Raw genomic sequence first — 24,097 nt, forward strand, 5'->3', positions numbered from 1 at the left:
GGGAAAGGCTACCACTCCAGTATTCTGGCCTAGAAAATTCCATGGACTGTTGTAGTAGTCCATGGGGTTGCAAAAAGTCAAACACAGCTGAGCAGCATTCACTTTCATATCTTAAAAATTACAGTGAACAGCCTAAGTTTCAGCAACAAGTCTTAAAGTAGATTCAAGTGTGTCTGATAATCAAATCCTGGTAAACAGACTTGTCGAAGCACTGAGTCAGCTATAAACAACCAACCCAGCCCAAACACAGAAGGTAAAGATTTCATTTTCCTTGCCTGACAACTTGATCCATCAGCCTCTTCAGAGAAGTGACTGGGAAAGGTGTGTATGAGAGTTCAGAAAAGCATGTAAATTTCAGAAGTTATTGCAAAATGACCCGAAGTTTCTCTTCAGCTTGGCAAGCGGTGCCGAGACTGGAGCCAGGCCCACGGAGGGCGTGTGCTGTGTGGACACCGTGGCATTAAGATGCAGGAGGTGGTGCCTGTGATCGGCAGGAGTCCCAAGGAGTGGAGATAGTTTGCAAGGAGGACTTGGGTTTGAAATTTTCCCAACGTACGGTCGCCACACAGCTGACTCTCTCACTCTTTTTTCGGGAGTATAAGATGAATGCGGAGATAATGTTTTGCCTCCTAGCAAGTTCTCTGTTGAGCTAGGAGGAATGATGACACTGTAGCAACCATAATTTTGATGAAATATGAACAACTTCACTGACACGTGTGTGTGTGTGTAGATCAACCTCGCACATTAGCGCACTATCCTCGAACGCATTTAGAATAATGTCACCATCATCGTTCCCCGCTCTCTGCTTCTTCCTCCTTTATTTGTATCTCACCCTTGAACTGTCTCACAGACTTCCCTTCTTCCTTCATAAACTAACACTGCTTTGAAAAATAATAATGCTAAACTCATTACATTATCTTCTTTTTTTTTTGGATCTTCCTCTTGTTTTTAGATGTTTAATAGTATTTATGCTTCTGGAGAAACTAATGTTCAAGCACTGCTATAAATTGTGTTCTCTTTAATCATAGAACATAATTAATCATAGAAAGGATTACAAATGGGCTTGGTGAGTGTGACTAGGGACCATTTGAACATTTAGCAATTTTATAGGTTAAAAACAAGTACCCAAAATACTGGGGTCGATGAGTATTATTAGCTTTATGGAAAAGTGAAGCACAAAGGCAAGCAGCCCATGAGACAGGGAGATCTGTGTCCTTTCCACGTCCTAGTCATTGCACACATGAACCATTTTTGTGGGTTCAGCTTTTCAGGTACTAAATAAAGACACGTCGTGGGCACAAGAAAATTCATGAACTTCTAGGAGCCCTCACTTATCTGAGGTTGGAGCACGGGCAGCCCACCTCCACCACAGAAGGCAGATTCTTCTGTTTTCCTGTTATTTCTTCTGTGAAGTGAGATGAATTTACTTAATTCCTAATAAAGGTAAATAAAGGGAGAGAAAACCTTTTTGCTGTGCCAGATAAACCGAAGGTGACATTTTATGGGCAGGCCTGAAGACCAAAGGATTGTCTGTGGTCATAAAACTGAGTTACAGCATCTGGTTGTTGAAAAGGCGTTACCTGTAAGCTTCGGGTGAATCCTTTTGAAGCCACGGTCCAAGGAGAGCATGCCCTCCCTACAGCATGCCCACTGGTGGGTCTGTTCTGCCCAAATAAGTCTAACCCTTCCAGTGACACCCATTCTAGAGCCCAGGGCACACCATTTCTTCCTTACCACCAAGCTACCCCTTCCAAAGCTTGGAGTGGAGCTAGCAGGGAAGGGCCATTTCCACTCAAAGTTCATTTTCAGGAGGGCAAATTCTATTTTCCCAATAAATAGAGTTGAAAACATGGGTTTGAAAGGGATTAAATTGGTGGCCAACCCCATGGTCCATTTGCCTTGAGCCGTATCTCTTGAGTGTCTGTGACATTAATTTGTGCATTGGAAGTCTATGAGAGGACTTATTGCCCAAGTCACTCATGTCTAAAAGTCGAAATTCTTTTAGAAGCTGACTTAGAACAAAGAGAGCCTGTGAGAAAGCCCTTGAGTAGATCAAACCTATTGTCCATGACATCTCAGGTGATCTTGCTGAGAAAACAGAGGAAATGACCTTAAGTTGGGTCCCTCATTTCAGAGTGGAGGCTCCCACATTTATAACCTGATACTCTGGACCTCCTGAGCATGAATCTGGAGACTCCACACATTGTACAATGTATCCGTTTTCAGTTTGTTTACCTTCTCTTTAATGACTTAACAGAAAAAAACTGCATGATGAAATATATTTTCTCCAAATATATATATATTTATATAATATATAATCTTAGTTAACTCAAAGGTATATACATTGTATAATAAATAATATTTATAAAAAGAGACTTTTTGAATATAAAATCAAAAAGATCAACAACTTCTACAACTTTTTACAAAACTTTGGATACAGCAGGTTGGTAGGAAATTTCTGTTGGATACTATGACCTGACTACGGCAAGAATAATTACAGTGCACTCAATGTACTATTATTAAATAATTACTTGTCAGCTACTTGAATACGCCCCAGAAACATGACTTTATCACTTTTAATATAGAATACATAGATAGGAAAAGACTGTTGTGAAAATTGGTATCCATTCTGCCAAAAGAATTCTCACATAAAGCAAGCATTATCTGGTTGACATGATTTAAAACTTTTTCAGTCTTAAGAGATGAGATGGGGAGGGGCATTTCAGACTCTCTAGAGGGGGTGGCATGTGGATCTTGAGGAGGGCTCGATGCCAGCAGATTCGGGTGTGCAGGCACGGCTTCTAGACGATCGTCTTGGGCGAACCTGCCTGAGCACGTAGGAAGATGGCTTAACCCGGTTTCTTAGGTCAGTGTTAGGCAGACCAGAGAGAGAAGGGGGAAAGGAAGAAGTCACTTGTTCTAGCCTAGGCCCCTACTGCATCTCTTCTTTCTGATTCTCCTTAAGGCAGAATTTGCCTCCACCTTGCTCACTTCCCCTAAGACCCTCCAGAGAACCCGCATGCATCAAGGAGAACTCAGCTGTGAGATGCTCTACCCTAGGGAGCAAGTGACGGCCTGCCCCGCTTCGAACACCTAATCCTGATCCTCAGAGACTGCATGGACTGATGATATCTGCGCACAGGTGAGGCCGGAAGACCTGAGTGAAGGAACTCTGTGTTTCTGGTTCCTCACACAGACCAAAGGAAGAAAAGGATGCAGGACAACGTGTCCTCAGAGGAGAGCAAAGGAAGGAATCATATGTATCCTCCCCATCTACTGGTCAGAGTCGGAACTTGAGGAACAGACGGCTACTCTCCCTCTGACCCTCTGTCTCGTTTATACTCTGGTGACCTACAGTCCAGCTGCTCAACCTGGAGTTTGTATGGAGAATCTGCAGGTGAGCAGGGCTGGGAGGGGCAGAATGGCCCCTTTAAAGACACCACTTTCTTCAGGAAGCCATCTAAGCTGGAGAAGTCTTGCCCCCTACACATAACCTATTTACAACGTTCACTACAAAAAGAAAAAAAAAAGTACTGCGTTAATGGTGGAAACCGCAGAATGGTAGAAAAAGATTTTTGAGATCTGACTGCAGTTCACAAGAGCCTCTCGTGCAGAACAGGGTTACAGAGAAAAGGGGACTGAGAAGAACATACGGCTGCTCTTCAAACGCCCGGAACTCCCGGTTCTTCAAACTCGAAACCTGACTCTAACGATGGCCGTGGCCTCCCTACCACTTGATCCCAGCTAAACTTATGGCTTTTATCAGAATGTGAAAGTCTATCAGATTCGAATGGCAGTAGACAGAGAAAAAGAGACTGCGGGGCTTTGTCCTACGTCCTAACTCCCACCTCACAGGCATCTTGGAATGTCACCGGGAGAAGCCATCGGGAAACAGAATGTTGCCCACGTCGATGTCTTTACCACCAGGCAGAGCAGCTCACCTGAGCCCAGCCTGTTCTGTTGGAGTAGAAGTGGGTTTTTGTATTCTTTTTCCATTTTTATTTTCTTTAACATGTGCAAAGATAAGCCTCGGGTCTGTCTCTATCAGACCCTGGAGAGCTGAAAAAGAAAGCCCCTTCTTTAAAAACCACACACCATCCAGAGTAAGGTGAGAAACTTAAGATGAGAGAGAGGGAGGGAGGCCCCCCAGGCAGCGGCGGGTTGGGTCCAGGTCATTTACCACACGTGCGTCTGGCAAGAGTCCTGATTCCATGCTGTCTGATGCTTAGGGCCGAGCCCAGCTCTGGGTCCTGCTTCCTGTAGGACTTCGGTGAATCTGCCCAGCCACACACTTCACCCGTTCCCAGTGCCCTTTGGGAAGCAAAGAGGAAGAATTAGCAACGTGGTTGTTTTCCTGGAGGGACCACCCACAGGATGCAAAGCTCAGAGGCTGTTGGTTCAACGTCTCACTCAGCATTTCTGTTGAACTGGGAGGTAACACGGGGGACTCAAGTGGCTGTCCCGTGCTCCTTACTCTCCCTGGGGTAAACCGCTGAGGAAGGGTGTGTGAGCTACAGTAGGGCATCAGCGTCTACACACTGGGATCCAAATCCTGCCTTTCCACCTTCTAGCCAGACAATAAAAAAGGCCGAGTGCCAAATAATTGATGCTTTTGAACTGCTTTTCGAAGACTCTCTTGAGAGTCCCTTGAACAGCAGAGATGAAACCAGTCAATCCTAAAGGAAATTAACCCCGAATATTCATTGGAAGGACAGATGCTGAAGCTGAAGCTCCAATACTTTGGCCACCTGATGCAAAGAGCTGACTCATTGGTAAAGACCCTGATGCTGGGGAAGATTGAGGGCAGGAGGAGAAAGGGACGACAGAGGATGAGGTGGTTGGATGGCATCACCAACTCAATGGACATGAGTTTGAATAAACTCCGGGAGATGGTGATGGACAGGGAAGCCCGGCGTGCTGCAGTCCATGGGGTCAGAGTCAGACACAACTGAGCGACTGAACAACCACCTTCTAGCTGGGGCTGGGGCAACAGGAAGCCCAGTCTAGGTCACTCGCCTGATAGAGGAACCTGTCTTGCGTAGAGATTAGGAGAAACCCTGCAGATCTAGGGCCCGATTCCCAACTTTGTAGACTCCTGTCCACTGTTTCTGTATCAAGCTGTCCACACAGAAGAAAGCCTATTGCATTATGAAAAATTCCTCCTCATGGGAGCACCAATGTGTACCTTCTCTTCATTTGTGTATGTGTTTCAAGATGTGCGTGTGTGCTCGGATATGTATTTACATGTCACAAAAGATTTGAAGCCCAAAGGGCTCTGATGGGTGTTCCCCATCAACCCCGAACTCCTTGGCCAGTAGGAGACTTTTACGAGAGGAGAAACAGACTCAGCGAGATTCCAAAGACATGTCCAAAGTCTCGCAACGACTCAGTGACAGAGCCAGGACTTGGGGTTGCCAGGCCACCTGCCTCTTGTGCAGAGCCCTTTCTAGCCTGCTGCACTCACAGCATCAGGATGACAAAGGCACAAAACTGGTCCTCATGAGGTGGGAAATCGGAGGTTCTCCTGAGACAGCGGACACAGTCGACAAGCAGTGCAGAGGTTTTCTCCGTAAGGAAGGCCCTCGTATGAGGGAAAGGCTCGAGCTCCTCCTGAGCGTGTGGAGGGCACGCGTCCTGCCCGGGGGCGCCCTGCCCTTGCCCACCTGCGCCAGCCCATCTCGGAAGTTCCCATCCTGCCTGCAGAGCGTCGGTGGATGAAAGGACAGGAGGGTAGCAATGGTCTCGGCCTGTGGCTCCGAACCAGCAGCAGGCTGGAGGGGAGCTGCTCCTGGAGGCCAGGCTTCGGGATGGTCCCTCCTCCTTGGACCCTGTGTCAGGGCTGTTTGTGTGCACAGGGCTCTCATCCACACAACAAGCCTGCAAGGGTCGTGGTTCTTATCCCCCAGTTCACAGATGAGGAAACCGGGGCTCAGAGAGGCAAAACCACTTGCCCCAAATCACTCAACAAAAACTGTTCGTCAAAAGGGCACCACACGGGGAGACAAGAATCCACATGTCCCAGAGCAAGGGCTCCATATATGAGAGGCCCAGGGGCCACCATCTACCACGTCCAAGTAGTATGTTCCACAGGGGGAAGTGCCATTCCGTTTCAGAAACGGGGAGTGTTGACCCTTAGGATCAGTATCAGATCACAGGATCAGTATCAGATCACAGGTGGGGGATTTTTCTGAACACTGAGGGCCCACCCAGCACACCTCCTTCCCACTCAGGAGATGGCTTCGCTCAGCTGCTCTCAGAGGGGAAGGGAGGAGAGGAGCTGGAACGGAGCCGTGACATCCTGGAGCCACTGCCGGGGCCTGGGCTGCGGCCAGAGTGGCCTCTGCAGGACCCACAGATCGGGGCTTTCTGGAGGCAGGGGCCTGGGCTCAGCGTTCCCGTCTGTGCAATGGGCAGGCTAGACAGATGGCCCCCTGTGCCCACTCCACACTCTAGTTTGTGCCCAAACCAGAAGGCTGGTTTCCCCGTAACCTTCTTATAATGGCCAGAGCTGTGTCCTGCTTGACAGAATAGACGTCAGAGGAAGGAGGCATTGCAGTTTTCAGACTTTCCTGACATGCAGAGTGAGCCTGGGAGTTCTCACCTATTCACTGATTTTTCTCCCATCATTCTGAAAAGCAGTTAAACGTAACTGCTCAAGTGATGACACCATTTCTCGCAGGATGACTGCCCTCGTGTCAGGGCTCTGATGGCATTTATCACTTTCTGTTCACACTATATTCAGACCAGCATTCACATCTGCCAGCTTGCTTGAACCTCATAAAAATCCTGCCAGGCTCCCATCATCACCACTACGTGCAAGTGAGGGAGCTGGGCTGCAGTTGGGAAGCGGTGGGGCTGGAACCACCCGTGCACGCTTTCCACTGCCCACGCTGCTCTTATTCAGACACCAAGAGAAGTGGTTCCTCCTGCTGTCTCTCTGAACTCCATCCCTGCCAGGATGGAACCTCAGCGACACAGAGGGACTTCCCAGAGGGGCTGAGTCAGTCACCCCTCAATCAGAGCTCTCCCCTGCCCATGCGGTCCTTCCCAACCACATTGCCCAGTGGGGTGCCCTTGCCAACACAGCCCCGGGCAGCGACGACCCAGGCGGGTGAGTCCTCCTCAATGAACCGAGCACTGTCTCCAGTGTCCTTCACTCTGTTCCTCACAGCAGCTCTGGGGAGGGCGGCAGAGGAAGAGATAGTCTTGTTGGGGTCACACAGTTGGCAAGTGGTGGCAGCCGGACTGGGTCTCAGACCCCTATGGACTAGGCCCTTTCTCAGGCCAGAGAAACCCTCCCAAGAACAGGACCACCACAGGCCAACCTTGACCTGTCCTGGGGACCTATGGACCCCAGGGCCGGGCAACAGTGTCTCCCACGCAGGCCACCTCTGGGAAGCTTGGGAACATACTCCAGCAGTCTTTGATCCCTCGATTACTCACCACCATCACTCTGAACTTGACTCCTTCCTCCTCCCCATCACCGGCCATAAACGCGGTGAGAGTGCGCCCCGCTCCACCCAAGCCTCAGATGTGCTGGGATACAGGCTTACACACCGCTTCCCCCCACCCACCTCCTGAGGGTGGTAGGAGTTATGCTTGTGCAAAATCCTGCCTTCTAAGTTCAAGGAGATGCAAAATGACTCTGCCCCAGGGGTACAAGAGACTTTGGGGCCTGCTAGTCCAAGTATTTTAACCCCAGTATTTTAACCCCCTCACTTTACAGTAAGTAACCTGAGGCCCAGAGGAGTGAAAAGAACAGAAAGTCAGGAGCCAAGTCAAGACCAAAAGTCAGGGGGCCCAGCTTCCAATCCCACAATCCCCCCGGCTCTGGCTCCAAGGATGCTCAATCGTGACAGCTAGTAGCTGTGTGAAGTGGCCTGGCTCATAATTTATTAACTGGTACATGCACTGAATCAACTGCTTGGAGCCTCACGTGCACACACTTGGCTATTATCTGTGCTTTGTGTAATCCAAGACACTGCCCAAGGACCATTCCCACTGAAGCCCGGGAAAGCCTGCTTTCCTACTGTGGCTGTGGAAACATACGTGTCCTGGATCGCTCAGAAGTGGAATGGGATCGTCACGAAGAGAAGACAGGCAAGCCCAGGGCCCTGCACCAAGGCCCCGCCCACCCCACCCCCCAGCCTCCCCACCCGGCCACCCTACCTGGCTCCCTACTTGCAGGTGTGCACGTCATAGATGCGGATACACTCTTGGCAGCTCACGTAGCAGCACCAGTGGAAGATGCAGTGACATTTCTCCTTCCGCTTCTCCGTCCTCGTGTTGTGGCCGCGGCCGCAGCAGAGCAGGTCACAGCCGTCGATGCCGTGGGAGGTGACATTGCAAGTCCGGTCCCTGGTACCGAAGGAGCCCGTCTCGGGGTTGGGCTCGCAAAAGTTGGGCGAGTTCTCATAGTAGACCAGGTCCCTCTCGGTGGGCGGCTTGAAGAGCGCGTACTTGGCGCGGAGGGTCTCCACCCAGCCGCGGGACTCCCGGTGCTTCTCCACCACCATCTCCGAGGCGCTGTCGTACTTGTCCTTGAGGAAGTCGCCAATGGCTCGGAAGTCGGGCTGGGCCCACCAGCAGGTCTTGACCTCGCAGCTGCCCGACAGCCCGTGGCACTTGCACTTGAGATGCATGTGGTCCAGGATGGTCTGGGAAGAGGAGCCGCAGCTGGTCCCCAGACTGACCCCACCAGGCCCTCCCACCCCTATCGCGAAACCTCCTCTATTCCTCCCCTATGCCAGGATGAGAATGGACTGGGGATTGAGGCTCAGACCTAAGAATGGTGACCACCACTTCCCTGCTTCCCTCCCCTTCACACCTCAGTATTGGCAGAAATCATATTCATCTCTCAAAGCCCTGGGAAGTAAGGACTGTGACCCCCGTTTAACAGATGGGAACTTAAGGGACTGGCCTTAAGTCAAGTAACCTAGGAAAGGATGGAGGCTGAATTCAAAGCCAGGCCCACGGGTCTCACAGCTACACAGGCAGCTAGAGTCCCCAGGATGGGCTGTTTGGTACCCGCTCCCTGGGACTGCCACACTCGTTGGCTGACAACATCCTCAGGGGGGGAGGAAGCTGGGGGCTGGGGAACAGTCCAAGGAGAAAGGAGGGGGAAAGGCGAGCAGGGAGCCCAGCATGCACATGGGCCACAGGGAGGGGTGGGGACAGGTCCCAGAAGGGGTCTCGGGCAGGGCTGTGGGAGGGTGGCCGGGGCTCACCGTGCGGCCAGCCTCGTTGTTGTGCTTGTTCATGGCCGAGCGCGCGTCTGGCCTGTTCTCACGTGCATCTGCGAACTCTCGGGACACAAGCACCCCGAAGTCAGCATCCTCGCTGCAGCCGCCCCATTTCCAGCCCTCGCCAGGCGGCCCCTTATGATGCGAGTCGCAGCCACAGATGGTGGAGGTGCCCTCCGCACAGGAGCGTGTGACAGCGAAGGCCACACCGGCTGAGGCGATGGCGTGCACAAAGGCTGATTCCCGGGTGGCTGCAGGGAGGGCGTAGGGAGGCATTGCTCAGACTGGGTCCTGAGACAGGCTGCACCCCCCGCCCCCCCCCCCCCCGCCAATCCCTGACTTCCCCAGTTGCGAAAGGGGGCTCACCAGCCCCGATGGAAAGGAAGAAACCCAGATGCCATTCCCTCTTTGGTTGGCCCAGCCCCTAGTGGGTATCCCCACTTTACAGATGAGCAAACTGAGGCCCAGAGTCACTAACTGGCAGAGTGGAGCCTGTTAGAAATGGGTGGAAAGACAGCTCTGGCAGGTTGCTGAAGAGATAAGGTGCCCTTGATCTGTCCGGGTCCCAGGTCACCCTACCCTCTGCCTATCCAAAGTGGAGATCCAGCACAGGCCTGGGCCCTCCCATTCCTGAGAGCCTGCGGTCTGTGGGGAGTGAGGCCTGGGAACCAACAGCCTAAACCTGCCCAAGTCCCCCCATTCCCTACCTGGATACACCTGGGGAGATGCTTTCCTCCTTTTTTTTTTTTGCCAGTGCCATATGGCATGTGGGATCCCACTGTCCCTACCAGGGATAGAACCCCTGCCCCGCCGTGCTGGAAGTGTGGAGTCTAAACCACTGGACCACCAAGGAAGTCCTGACCCCTTCCTTTTCTGAGCCTCAGTTACCCTTTTTGTAAAATGGGTACAACTTCCCTCTGCCACCAAAGTTCCTGACCAAGAGAACAGTGGTTGGCATCTCAGCCTCCCCCTTCCATTTTCCTGTCCTCTACCCAAGACAAAGCCAAGGTTTTGGACTAAGAAGGTCAAGCACTTCCCAGGAGGATGGAGGGACACAGGGCACACTCCCTGCCTCTGTCCCAGGATCCAGAAAAGGGAAAGAGAAGATTCTCAGGGTGCTCCTGCAACTTTGTTATAATGATAACCACCTTGAGTAGTGGGTATTCACCAGATTTTACCCTTAATGTGCTTTATCCCATTTAATCCTCTTACCCTATGAGGCAGAAAGCATTGACAACTAGGGAGGCAAAGGCCTGGAAGACCTGCAGTCCAACCATCTCTCCTTACTGGTGAGGACCCCGAGAACCGGGAGCCGACCTGCAGGCTGCTGGCCTGCATGTCTCCTTTCCTGGGCTGTGGCTCTGGTCTCGGCGTACCAGGAAGCCCGGGCGCCCCTCGTGACCACTGCCGCCTCTGTAGAGGCCCCGGGGCCCTCGTGGACCACCGGCAAAGGAGGACGCGCCCCCTTCGCGGGCAGGCTGGCGGGGAGTGGGGGCGGCCCGCCGGGGCACTGGACCCGCTCAGCCCGGGCCGATTGCCACGGGGGCGGCCGAAGCCTGAGGCACGGAGCCCCGGCTCCGACCCCGGCCCCGGGCTGCCCACCCCTCAGCGCCCCGGGAGCCGGGGGGCGCCGAGGGCGAGCGCCTCGCTTCCGGCCGGCCCGCGGCCTCTCGCGGCGGCGACGGCGCCCGGGCCCCGGGCCGCGCTCGGTTCCCAGCCCCGGGGACGCGGGGGCGGCGGGGGCGGGGCGGGGATTAGCCTGGGAGCGGCGCTGACAGCCCCGCTGTGCCGGTCCCCGTCCGGCGGGGCCCGCTGGGCCGCTCAATCCGCCTTTGTTCGCGCGGTGTCACACCGCATTACCCGCATAATGCGGCCGCCGGGTCCGGGCCGCCGGGCCGGCCGCCACCGCGTAGCAACGGGCGGCTCCCGCGGCCGGGCCGCGCCCCCGGCCCCGGCGCCGGCCCGCGAAATCCCCATTGAAGCGGCGCCCCCCGCCCCCGCGCCGCGCCGAATGGCCAGAGGGCGTGTGAATGGCGCGGCGGCCGCAGCGGGCGCGGGGCCGGGCCGCGCGGTGGGGGGCGCCGCTCGGGCCCCTTTCAAGCCGCCTAAGCCGCTCCGGGCCGCCCGCCCCCGCCCGGGGACCGCGATCCCGGGCCGCCCGCACCCCGCCTTCGCCGCCTCGCGCCTTCCGGCCGCCGACCCCGGCGCCCCCTGCCGCCGCTCCGGGCGCGCCGGCCCCGGGGAGTCGGTCCCCCGCGGCAGCGGAAGATGCGCGCGCCCCGGAACAGACCGCCTCCCTGCCACCCTGGGTCTCAAAGCCGGGGGCAGAGTCCTACCCTGGCCGCCCGCCCGGCGCGGGTGGGGGGCTCGCCAGAGGCGGGGCGCGAGCGTGGAGCCTAGAGCGGGGCTCGAACCCGTTCACGCCGGGCTCCGGGCGCTGGGGAGCGCGTGCGGGCGCGGGGTTAGGGAGCCTCCTCCCGCAGACCGCTGAGTTCCCCTTTCTCTGACTTGGGAACCTGAGCTCCCCTCACGTTCCTTTCTCTGACATCCTACCCACGCCTCCCCTTCACAAAACTGCCCTCCTGCAATTTCGAGATGTGGGTAAGTCCCAGAACCTACAACGGGGATTTAAAACGTTATACACAGACTTGAAGGGATAATAAGCTCAGAGACCTGGTTTTCACAGGTTTTCACGTCCCGCGCGGGGAAGAGCAATCAGAAGGTGAGTCTTGCTTTGGGGAGCGCGTCTAGACGCCAGGCTGTTTGATTAAGCGCTACCTGGCCCGAGGTGGGGCACCGGAAGGCTGTGAGACTGACACGCCGGCAAGATCAGGTTTGAAATGCAAACCGCCGCCACTTGGCCCCAATTAGAGGCCAAACCTTTTATGTAAACAGGGAATAATTAGCTTTGGTAATAGAAGCGTAAACAGAATCATCATCCATTGATTCGCTAATTGCCCTTCTGTGCCGTGACAATAGCCTGTAGGTCGGACTTACAAGGCGCACCAGAGGCGCAGGTAAACGGGGACTGCACTCCCAAATGGGTGGTCGGCTTCCCGCACTCATTCCCTGCCATTCCCCCCACCAACCCTTCCCCAGGTCCTGCTGGTTCTCGGGTCCCTTTTCTTTCTGGCTGTAAATGCAGCTCTTCTAAACGGAGGAAAGGCCAGGTTCATCGGTTGGGGTGGCTGAGAGGCTTCAAGTTGCTGCAGAAAAGAAATGGTAGCTCCCGGGAGGGCAGCAGGGATCACTGCATTCCTAGACCCTGCAGCTGCTCAGAGTTGCCCATCTTCAGCCCAGAACTCATCAGCCCCAAAGTCTCCTTCTTGGGACCAGTCGCCCACCTTATCCCTTTCTCCCAGAGCCTTCCTGTTCAAAGTCAAGTTATGTGAATCCCATTCATTTGAGACACAACCTGTGAGTCTCCATGATGGCTGGAAAGTTGCCCAGAGGCCAGCAGGTTTTGGAGCCCCACCACAGTCCGCAGGCACAGCCAGCCTGCTGGGGGCACGGCGACCAGCAGAAACTACTCACGGGATGCCATGCAATGCCCCCAGCCCCAGGCAGCTTCCCTGGCTCCAGAATTTTCTGTGTGGGAGAGACCTGGGGCTGGAGGTGCTTTCATCTCACCCTAAAGCTAGATTTGCATAGCACTTAACACAGCCCTGGGAAAACGTCACAGAAGTCCACATCAAAGCCTGGGGCCATCCCCCGTGCCAGCCAGAAGGGAAGGACACCTACAGCCTCCTCGCCCGCCCTAGGATCTCAGGATCTCTAGGCTGCTCAGCACCCCAGGAAGCGCCTGGGAAGGTGTGGCAGCCACAGTGACAGCCTGGGTGAGGCCAGAGAGGGACCTGGCCCACTTTGTGTGGAGGTGACCAGCTTTTCTGTCCTCCCCTGGGGACCCTGAGCTCAGAGCTGAGGCACCCTGATGTGGTTCCCCTGTGTCCTGAGCCACACACCCCCCCCCCCCACCTCCTATCCTGCCCAGAGACGGTACCTTTGTCGAGGACGGGCCCAAAGATGGCCAGGCTGTCGTCGATGGTGGTGCAGTTCCAGCGGCGGCCCCGGAACTGGTGCTGGCACTCCTGGATGCCCAGCTTCACGCCCTCAGCCACGCTGGGCATGATTTCGATGTAATTGCGGCAGAAGCGCAGCTGCTTGGGGACCAGGCCTGGGATGGAGCCGCAGAGTAGGGGCTGCGAGCCCAGGGATGTGTACTGCTGGCCCAGTGCCAGAGACCTGTGGGCAGACAGAGGGTAGTGGCACTGTAGGCGCCAAGCACATGGTCCATTGTGGGCATCATTTCTTCTTGTGAGCACTCGGGGGAGATGGAGCCGCTGAGGGCCCGTGAGCCTGAACCCCTAGTCCTGAGAAACCTGGTGTCTGAATGCGCTACCTTTGGGACTTTCGTGGTGGATCAGTGGCTAAGAATCTGCCTTCCAGTGCAGGGCACGTGGGTTCAATCCCTGGTCGGGGAACTAAGATCCCACATGCCAAGGAGCAGCTAAGCCCACTCACTGCAACTCCTGAGCCCGTGCGCCTCAAGTAGAGAACCCACACGCGGCAAACTAAACAGTTCACACACGCTGGAGCCTGTGCGCCCCAACCAAGACCCAACACAGCCAAATAAATAAAAATAAACGAATGAATGAATGCACTGCCTTTGACCTTAGCTGTGCACTGTCCCTTGAAGCACAGAGCACTGATCTAAGGCAGTCAGCCCTCTGCTGTGGGCATTTCCAGCTTTCAGGGACACCAGCGGGCAGTGCAATGCTTTAAAAAATACCCTGGATGGAAAGATGGTATTAGGGGCCCAGGTCAAGTCCTTCCCTGGCTCTGGGCCAATTTCCCTGATAGGGAGGGGTCAGGTTGGGAGTTTTGGTTTCTAGGGCCACATGGGAGATTACCAGTGATCCATGGGAAGGAAACAAAATCTACAGAAAGGAAGATGGCAGGAGCTGGCTTGACCCCCATCACATTCCAGAGAAAGCAAAAAGTAGAGAAGCATCAGTCCCAGCAGGAAGCTTGTGCGCACACACACACGCACACACATATACACACACATATATACACACATGCATACATACACATATACACACATACATGCACACACACACACATACACACGTGCCACCCATGGCCATGCTCCTCAGCCTCTTCTGAGGATGATGCCCACCTAGCCCAGAGCCTCCCAGCATCTCTCCCCAGGTCCTCTGTCCTTTGTCCACCAGGGCCTCCATAACCATCTTTGCAGCTCCCTAGAAGTTTCCAGAGCTCCGTCTCTTCTCTGACCAGAGACTGAAGCTTGGCTTTGTTTCATGAAAATTTAGCTCAGGGTGAGGAGGGAGAAGACCTCAGATCATACCCCCCCACCCCGATCCGACACAAATAACTTTGATCAAATCATATCCCTCTAATATCCAACATTCTTCAATCAATAGTCTGTCAACCTCTTGGGTTTTATAAAGAGTGAACAGGGGGAAAGGAAAAAAAGGGAAGAAAAGAAAGACAAAAATAAAATAAGAAGAAAAAAAGAGTGAATGGGGGGAAAGGTCTTGTGGGAGCTGGAGGAGGAGGAGGAACAAGAGATTAAAATACTGGAAAACCAAGGTGCTCCTCCTCGACTCTCCTCCCCAGCACAGAACAGAAGGAATGACATTTTGTGAGAGAAGCTGAGAAAATGATCCATGGGTCTCAGTAGACTCCAAGGCCAATTTCAATCAGCCCTGTCTGTGATCAGGGCCAGCATGAGCTGGAACAGGGTAGGCATCAGGACCCACCTCCTCTCTCCCTGTATTCAGCACTAACCAGGGTTCTGGTCTGGCAGTGGCCTCAATCAAGTCCCCAGGATGAAATGAAGACGAAGCCTTGGGAGGAAGGTGCAGAAGACCCAAGAGGCAGATCAGGGAAAAGCACACAAGAGTTTTCTGGACTAGACACAGGGATGAGCCAAATGTCTGCCATTTAACAGTTCTTGTCATGCGCTCGTGATGGGTACCCTGGAGGAGCATGGTACCCTCCACATGGAGCTGGCTCTGGGCTTCATTATCAGAGAAACAGGCAGGCCCTCATTTTTCTGTTGGGGAGGGATGGGGGACCCAGGTCTGGGAGTCTGGATGGCAACATTTATGAGAAATTTCCAGATCTCGAATGCCAAACCCTTTCAAGGAGAAGGAGGGGTATGCTGCAGGCCTGACTTTCCCCCGAGATTAACTAATTAGAGAATTATTCTGTGCCTCACACAGGCCAAGCCTCTTCCTTGGATTTGCCTCATTTAACCCTTGTAACAACCCTAGGACCTAGGAGGGTTGTTACAGCAGCTCGTTTCCCATGGCTTAGCCTGACAGTAACCAACCCTGACCACGGAGCTACTAAGGGATGGCTCACTGGAACCTGTTTACCTGACCCCAGAGCACATGGGCATGTTCCACCCTCCTCTGGGCAGTGCCTGCCTGGGCCCTGCAGGCTGGGAGCGGCTGCAGGCCTGGCCCATCTGCACCCTGGGCCTCCGGACTGAACCCAGGTGACAGGGTGGGTCAGCCCAGAGCCCCATGATGGGCACCAGGACACACACAGCATCTGCTCGGTCGCCCTCCCTGCCCCTGCCATTTACAGTTAGAAACTGGTTGTTGAGACAATAATGATAATCAATATATATTGTGTGTTCAGTGATGTCTGACTTTTTGCAACCCCATGGATTGTAGCCCGCCAAGCTCCTCTGTCCATGGGATTTCCCAGCCAAGAATACTGGAGTGAGTAGCCATTCCCTTTTCCAGGGGATCTTCCCAACCCAGGGATCAAACCTGCATGTGCTACATTAGCAGGTGACAACGGACCCTCTAAAGGAATATGGCGATTTTTTGCTCCCTCCTTATACCCTGGTCTGGTCCCTAACTGTCCCAGAGCATCATGGGGAAAGAGACCTGGCACCCAGTGCCCAACCTCCATGTCCCTTCCTTTGGCCAGAGCCCTCCCCAATCTCCCTCTGCAGGCGCCTCCATCCATGCCTGTCCCTGGAAGGTGGACTGGCCTTGCGGACCTTATGCCGTCCTTCAACCTGGCCTCCTGGCCCCACTGCAACCTGCAACCTGGGCAGGCCTGTGTCACGACCACCTCTGGCACCAGGGAGCTCTGTCCCATGTCGCCCCCCCCCCCCCATTTACTAGTCTTCTCACACCAGGGCCCCAAGGCTCCAGCCTCCCTTTGCCCAGAGGAATGAAGGGAGGACCCAAGGGCACTCAAGGACCCTTCCTTCACCCCTCCTCCACCCCCCATTCCTCACCTCCTTTCTCATCCTCTTCTCACACCTGTTGGCGCTTCCACAGGCCAGCACACCCTCAAGTTAAGCTGGTTCAAAATGAGAACCTATAAGAGGTGCCTTTAGAGAGCACAAAGCCCATTACACAGATGAGAAAACAGAGGCCCACAGAGAAAAGTGGCTTGTCCAAGGCAAAGCTGGACCCACGAAGCCAGGTGAGGCCGGCTGCACTGCAGGGAAGGGTGCCAGGGTGTGGGGAAGCCCTGCTGGTTCCTCATTTCCACTCGGTGAGGCTGCTCCTCATCCCAGCGTTCTGAGGGGCTCCCTGCTCCCTGGTTGCACCAATCTCCCCCACCCCTGTGGGTCCCCAGCAGGCCTGCCCAGCCCAGCAGCATGCCCGAGCCCCATGCCCTAGCAGGGCTTGGCTGCCTGCAAAAGCCAGAGCTGCCCCCCAAACATCTCCCAGGAGGGGATGCCATGGTGTGGTGCCCTGTGTTCTGCTGGGGGCACCCACCCTTGCTTGTGAATCCTTCCTCCTGGACTGCTGCCATCTCCCCTCCAGCAAGCAGACTTCCTCTTTCCCCTGCAGTCAAGTGCAGCACTAGAGGTCACAACGACCATCACTTATTTAGCACTTCTATGCCAGGCACTTCACAGATACTATGTTGCTTAATCCTCAGCAACAGCTCTGTGACGTGACTGCTGTCATCTCGGTTTTACAGATGAGGAAACTGAGGCAGAGAAGTTGGGCGACCATAGATTTTGTCTGACTCCAGGAGTGATGGCCTCAGAGAACAAGCCCCAGCCTCGGAGATATGAGTTCTTTTCCCTCCTCCCACCAAACCCTATCTCCTTTCTGCTTTCCATGTCCAACCCATTGTATATCTGGAGCCAGGCTGCCTGCATTCAAACCCAGCTCTGCTGTTCCCAAGCTGCCGATCTCAAGTGTTTTATTAACCCCTCGTGCCTCACTTTCTTCATCTAGAAGATACACGTGATGGTAAGGATGAAGGGCATAAAGCTCCTGGCCTGTATGAAGCCCTCTAGTCATGGTGGCTGTGGTGGTTACTGTGTGTTTAGGGGCGTCCCCAGCACTTTGTCCCCTGGTATGTCATCAACCTCATTCCTGAGCCCTCCCATCCCTGACTTGACAGAACACACCAGAATTTCCAGAGCCCCTTCCCGTCTATCACTGGGAAGGATGCTTTGGACCAGAGCAAAGCTGGCCCCTCTCCGGGCAGCTCAGTCCTCACCAGGGTGGCCAAACAGACATCTGTGATCTGGCTGAGTGTGAAAGGGAACCCAGAGGGCAAGGGCAGAGGGACCTTTCCAGGACGCTCCATTCAGGGATTTCAGCTCAGAAATGGACATCCTGCCAGTAACGAGCCAGGGCCTCTGGGGATGGGGGTTTAGCTCTACGGGCTGGCGCTGGGGCCAACGAGGCTGTGGCCGTGGGACTGATCTACAGGATGGCTGCCCTCCCCCAAACACGCCTTGACACCCGGCCCGAGCCTCCTGCCCACACATGCTCATGTCTGAGATTCCACCCACCACAGGTGCATTAACTTGCATTGACTCACAGTTCCTTGTCCCCATCAGTGAAGTGCATGTTCCACGGGTGGAGGTCACACTGTGAGCCTCAATCGCCATTCTTCGTACCAAAGTGCAAGTGGCCTTAAGCGGATGTGTCTATCAGCCACCCACCCTGAGCACCTCTCCACTGCCCAAGGCCCCGGCAAGCATCTCACCCAGCCTCCAACCTCCGATTCCTGGGTTGCCTCTCATGGGCTCCCAGACAGAAGTAATCTCTCCTCCCTATGTGTTTTCTCTCTCTCTTACTCAGGCCTTCTTATCTCAACGTGCTGAAATGATGTGTTTCCAATTCCATGGCTGTGCTGGGGCGAGTTCCCTGAGGACAAAGATTGCGCCTCCTCTCTTTCTCCCACCGTACCACAAACACATGCACACACGAACACTTGGCCTACAAAAGGACCAGCCGGGCCCATGACAAGCGCTCGCTGATTCTCCAGGGGAGGAATTAAAGAACTCCTTCCCGAAGGGCCTGATCCCCTATCGCTATTCTGTAGCCCCTCAACCCACCTCCCCAAGCCTCCAAGCATCCGGAGCTTCCACCTACACACAGGACAAGACTCCTCGGTTCCGCTGAGGAAGTTCCTCCATTTAGGACCTGAGACGATGGCTGGGCTCCCAAGAGAGGTGGGGACCCGCCTGGCACCGGCAGCTGGTGAGGGGGAGGGCAGAGCGCCCTGCCAGGCCTTCGCAGCTGGGCAGGGCTATTTATACCAGCTCCTGCCCGGCCCGGCCCTAGGGCCCTGCCACCCTCCCCTAAGGACAGCTCACCCTCCACCCCAACCACCCACCACCCAGCTGGTCTGAGGACAGACACAGGCAGCCAGGCGGAGGGGTTGGCAGGTGCCAGCAGGCGACAGGCGGCTCCTGAGGCCTTGGGGTTGAAATCTCAGGATGAAAGACCTTCTCCAAACCGGCCAGGCTTCAGTGCCACGCATGGTCTCATCAGACTGCCACCCCCACCAAGCCATTCACTAACACGCAGCACCTCTGTCTCCAGAAGCTGGAGGTGGGTCTGCTTGGTGAGCAAAGGGCTGCCCAATGCTGACCCAGCTGAGGTGGACGGCATACAGTGTGAGGCCCCCAAGGGCCGGTGACGGTGCCACTGTGGACCCACAGACTCTGCTGTCCACCCAGCACTGCCCTGCCCTGCAGGGACCACATGCCGTGGTGAGGTGGGGGTGCACCATGCTGTCCCCCACTCTGCTTCCCTTAATGGGCCATGTGGGTTGGGGCCCCTCACCCAACCAGGTGGCCTCCCTTGCACTCAAATTTACCTACATTTTTGACCTGAAACCCTTCCAACATCATAGTATTTGAGAGATTAAAGGGGCCTCAGGGGTCATCTAGCTTAGGATGTTTTTTGTTAGCTATTTTTTTCCAAATATACATCCCCAGCACACTAAACAGGTAAAAAGAGGGACTGTTCCTCCAAAAGCTAAAGGTGGAATCATCATCCATGCGTGCTCAGTCGTGTCCAACTCTTTGTGACCCCATGGACTATAACTCGCCAGGCTCCTCTGTCCATGAGATTCTCTAGACAAAAATATTGGAGTGGGTTACTATTTCCTTCTCCAGGGAATCTTCCCAGTCCGGGGATCGAACTCACGTCTCCTGCATTGGCAGGAGGATTCTTTACTGCGAACCACCTGGGAGGCTCATATGACCTGGCAATTCCACTCCAAGTTAGGGCCACCCAAGACAGATGGGTCACAGCGCAGAGTTCTGATAAAACGTGGTCCACTGGAGAAAGGAATGGCAAACCACTTCAGTATTCTTTCTTTGAGAACCCCATGAACAGTATGAAAAGGTATACACCCAGGTGAACTGAAAGCAGGGATTCAAGTGGATACGAGTTTACCAGTGGTCATGGCAGCACTATTCACAACAGCCAAAAACAACCCAGTGTCCATCAGCAGATGAATGGATAACAAAACGTGTAAATCCATAAAGTGGAATGTCATTCAGCCACAGAAAGAAAAGACACTCTGATACATGCTACAACACACATGAACCCTGACAATAATATTCCAAGTGAAATAAGCCAGACACAGAAGGACAGATACCGTACAATTCCACTTACACGAGGTACCGAGAATAAGCAATTTCATAGCGACCAAAAGTAGATTAGAGGTAGTTGGGGGCTGGGAGGGGGAGTCACAGCTCAACGAGGGTAGTTTCTGTTTGAGATGATGAAAAGTTCTAGAACCAACAGTGATGGTTGGACAACATGGCAAACATAACTTGATGCCACTGAATTGTACACTTGATTAGATTGAAAAAAAAAAAAAGTGGGGGGGGAGGGACCCAGAGGCCCACCCCTCCACCTTCCCCTCACTCCCCATCTATGACTACTCTGCAGGATGCAAAGTGAGAACCACCGGGCTCGTCTAATCCCTTCTCTAGATTTGAAGACTGAGACCCAGAGAGAGGTCACGCAGCCACATATGGGCAGGGCTGTGGAAGGCAGGTCCAAGGGTGCACCCCAGGAAAAGGACCCAGGGTCCCTGCCTAGGCACTCCAGTCTCGGGGTGAGCTCCACAGCCAAGTCTCCTGGAGTCATGCCTTTCTTGGAATCATGGTCCGCTTGCCCTCAGCTTTTTCAGTGGCAAGGACTAACTGTCTCTGCTAGCTCCAGATAGAGCACCCTAAGATTCTGACCCAAAGAATCAGTGCCTCTTAAGCTGACTGGCAGGGGTTCTGGGAGGAAGGGGTGGGGAGATGCAACAAGGGAGGAGCCAGAACCACCTCCCTTGTGGTCCTTCGCTCTGTCTCTCTCTCCATATTTCTAGTAACCCTACAATGGCCCAGAGCTTGGTGCTCCACCTGCTGGCTCCAGGACAGATGCCCTTCCTGTTCCTGGGTCGGGAGGGGCCCAACTCTAGCCTGGGGCAATGTGGAAACTTCCAGAAGGGGAAGGAAAGTCTTGAAAATAGGCAGAAAGAAAAGAGTCAGGCATTGGCCTTGGAACTCAAAGCCACTACCTTTCTACTTAGCTCAAGAGGCCACTCAGGGCTGGTGGACAAACTCAAGGGCACAGGTACCCTGTGGGTGGGGCAGGGCAGGGCAGGGGCATGGGGCCCAGTAGGCCCAGATGCACCCAACTCCTGGAACTTCCAAAGAGCTTAAACACCAGTATCGGGGGCCACTTACCCTGGTGCTTTTGCAGGGAGCTTGTGACAAAGTGAGAGGAGGGACCTAGGTCAAGAGTCACAAGCTACCACTTTTCCCACCCATCCACTCAACCTCCCTAAGCACACTTGGGCTGCATGGGTGCTGAGCACAGCTCTTCGCTCTCCCAACCCAACCCCGAACACATCTCAGGGTGAGCCAAGGAGAGGGCGTTGCTTCAGAGTCCAAGGGGCTCACGTGATCCAGAGAGCAGACCTAGACACCCCCGTGGTCGCCTTTCATCACAATCTACCTGGACCTTGCCCATCAGCAGCTGGTTCATTCACTCAGTAGGCATGAACGGGTCCTCTGGTTCTCACCAAAAGTAGATTTGGGTGGCTTCAGGACCACCCTTATTTATACACAGGAAGGAAAAGGTGAGGGTAGAAAGGGTCCACACATTGAGCTGGGACCCAGGGTCCAGAGAGGAATCAGTGAAGAAGCAACTGCAAGAGCCTGGGCGGCTGGGAGGCCCAGGCCTCCTGTTAGTCTCCCGTCTTGCTTCAGCCCCAGCCATCCAGCCTGGAGCCCCGCGAGCAATAAACACGCGGAGTCCCCTGAGGTGCCTGCCCTTAAGGAAAGGAGGTTAAAGTCTTCCCTTGGTAAACAAATTCACTTCCCGCCCGTTCACTCAAAACACGTTGAAGTGATGATTGAACTGGGGAAAGTGCCAAGCACTGGAAACATGGAGATGAACTGAGCCACAGACCTCGGGGCACTCAGACCAGGAGGCGTCTGTCAATTACAGACCAACAAGCATTTCTGCAGCACCTATTAGGTCTGGGTGCCGTGTGTGTCATGAACAAGCGACAGAGGGTCCCCAGGCACCTGCAGCTTCCCACCCAAGTGACCCTCATGCCAGACAGCACATGGTAGGAGCAGGGGCATCCTGCAAGAGAGGAAGCAGGTCCCAAGGAGTAGTCACCAGGAAGGCCCAATGAAGGAGCAGGCACTGAATTAGTGAAGGATGGCTGGGCTCCCTTGGGGGGGGGGGCGGTGCTGGGGTGCCAGGCAAGAGCCCCAGACAAGAGGTGGGAGACAGAACAGCAGTCCACCCCAGCCAGAGTCCAGGGACCTTACAAAGGAGCAGAAGAGGGCAAGGGGGCCCTGAGTGCCAAGTTTTACTCTGGGGACCTGTGCAGCCATTGAAGGTTCCTGAGCTGGGCTTTGGAATGTTAATCTGTTAGACATCATCTGGAGAAGGGAATGGCAACCCACTCCAGTATTCTTGCTTGGAGAACCCCATGGACAGAGAAGCCTGGTGGGCTACAAGTCCAGGGGGTTGCAAAGAGTCAGACAAGACTGAGTGACTAAGCATAGACATCATCAAACTGCAGAATGAGGCTAGGGGGTGGGTACCAAGAGACCAAAGGCTGGGAAAGGAATGGGGGAGGGTTTATGCTGGGGGGAGAGTTTATGCTAAGCAGAGTCTCAGGCCTGTCTGTGCATTATGACTGCACCCCTTGTAACATGGTATCCGGTCCCATCATTTCATGGTGAATAGATGGGGAAACAATGGAAACAGTGACAGACTTTATTTTCTTGGGCTCCAAAATCACTGCAAATGATGACTGCAGTCATGTAATTAAAAAATGCTTGCTCCTTGGAAGAAAAGCTATGACCAACCTAGATAGCATATTAAAAAGCAGAGACATTACTTTGCTGACAAAGGTCCGTCTAGTCAAAGCTATGGTTTTTCCAGTAGTCATATAAGGATGTGAGAGTTGGACTATAAAGAAAGCTGAGCACCGAAGAATTGATGCTTTTGAACTGTGATGTTGGAGAAGACTCTTGAGAGTTCCTTGGACTGCAAGGAGATCAAACCAGTCAGTCCTAAAGGAAATTAGTCTTGAATATTCATTGGAAGAACTGATATTGAAGTTGAAGCCACCTGATGTGAAGAGCTGACTCATTGGAAAAGACCCTGATGCTGGGAAAGATTGAAGGCAGGAAGAGAAGGGGATGACAGAAGGCGAGATGGTTGGATGGCATCACCAACTTGAGGGACATTGAGCAAACTCTAGGAGTTGGTGATGGGCAGGGAAGCCTGGCGTGCTGCAGTCCAAGGGATCACAAAGTCAGACACAACTGAGCAACTGAACTGAACTGAACCCTGGAACAGGTTTCATGGGTCTGGGGTAAGCCTATTTGAGCTGGACCCTGAGCACTTCCCATCTAGGTTAGTGGGGCCTGTGGCTGTGGGTCTCTGGACAGTGGCTTTAGGAGCAAAGAGGAAGCAGTGAGCAAGGATGGGTCACATGGAGACAACAGAAAGGAGGAAAGGATGACCAAGATTTTGAGCCAAGATGATCAGAAAGATGGAGATGCAGACAACCAAGAAAAGAAATGTAAGAGGTTAAGCAGTTTGGGAGAAAAGACAGAGGAAGTTTGTGGGACTGGTGAGACCTGCACGCTCCCTGGTCCAGACAGTGTCAGAGAAGCAGAGCTGAGCCCAAGAGAAAGACAGAGACTAGATGTTCAGCCCTGGGGACTCCGTCCTACAGCTAATGATGGCTGAGGCCTCGCCTCCCCCAGGGGGCATCAGGAAAAAGGGTGAGACAGTGGGGGAACCTCATCTTAGGGGCGTTGGATGCCACGAGCAAGGGAGTAAGGGCATGAGGATGGGGGCGGGGACCTCACTCCTGGGATGCTAGAACTTCAGGCCAAGAGGTGGGGAGGGCTTTCCGGAAACCAGCCGGAGGCAGGTGGGTCGGGCTAGGCTCAGCCAACGTTGGCACCGAGCGCCTGGGTCTGCTTTGCTTCCTGCTTTCCTGATCAGGAGAGAGGAGATGCAAAGCCAGTAGACTTGGACAGAGTGAGTCACCCTGCCCTT

The 24,097-nt window shown here is 54.2% G+C and overlaps 1 protein-coding gene across 1 annotated transcript in view; it reads right to left on the minus strand.

Annotated features, from left to right (window-relative positions):
* Window positions 1-8,177: 8,177 nt before the first annotated feature.
* Window positions 8,178-24,097, minus strand: part of WNT3 (Wnt family member 3) — a 47,311-nt gene continuing 31,391 nt past the window's right edge. Inside the window, exons 2-4 of the mRNA XM_065910840.1 lie at window positions 13,243-13,484; window positions 9,228-9,493; window positions 8,178-8,657 (exon numbers count right to left, since the gene is read on the minus strand). Of these exons, the coding sequence (XP_065766912.1) occupies window positions 8,178-8,657; window positions 9,228-9,493; window positions 13,243-13,484 (988 nt within the window). The remainder of the gene's footprint in view (window positions 8,658-9,227; window positions 9,494-13,242; window positions 13,485-24,097) is intronic.

This window comes from Muntiacus reevesi, chromosome 18, assembly GCF_963930625.1.
Source record: "Muntiacus reevesi chromosome 18, mMunRee1.1, whole genome shotgun sequence".
Taxonomy (NCBI): Eukaryota; Metazoa; Chordata; class Mammalia; order Artiodactyla; family Cervidae; genus Muntiacus; species Muntiacus reevesi.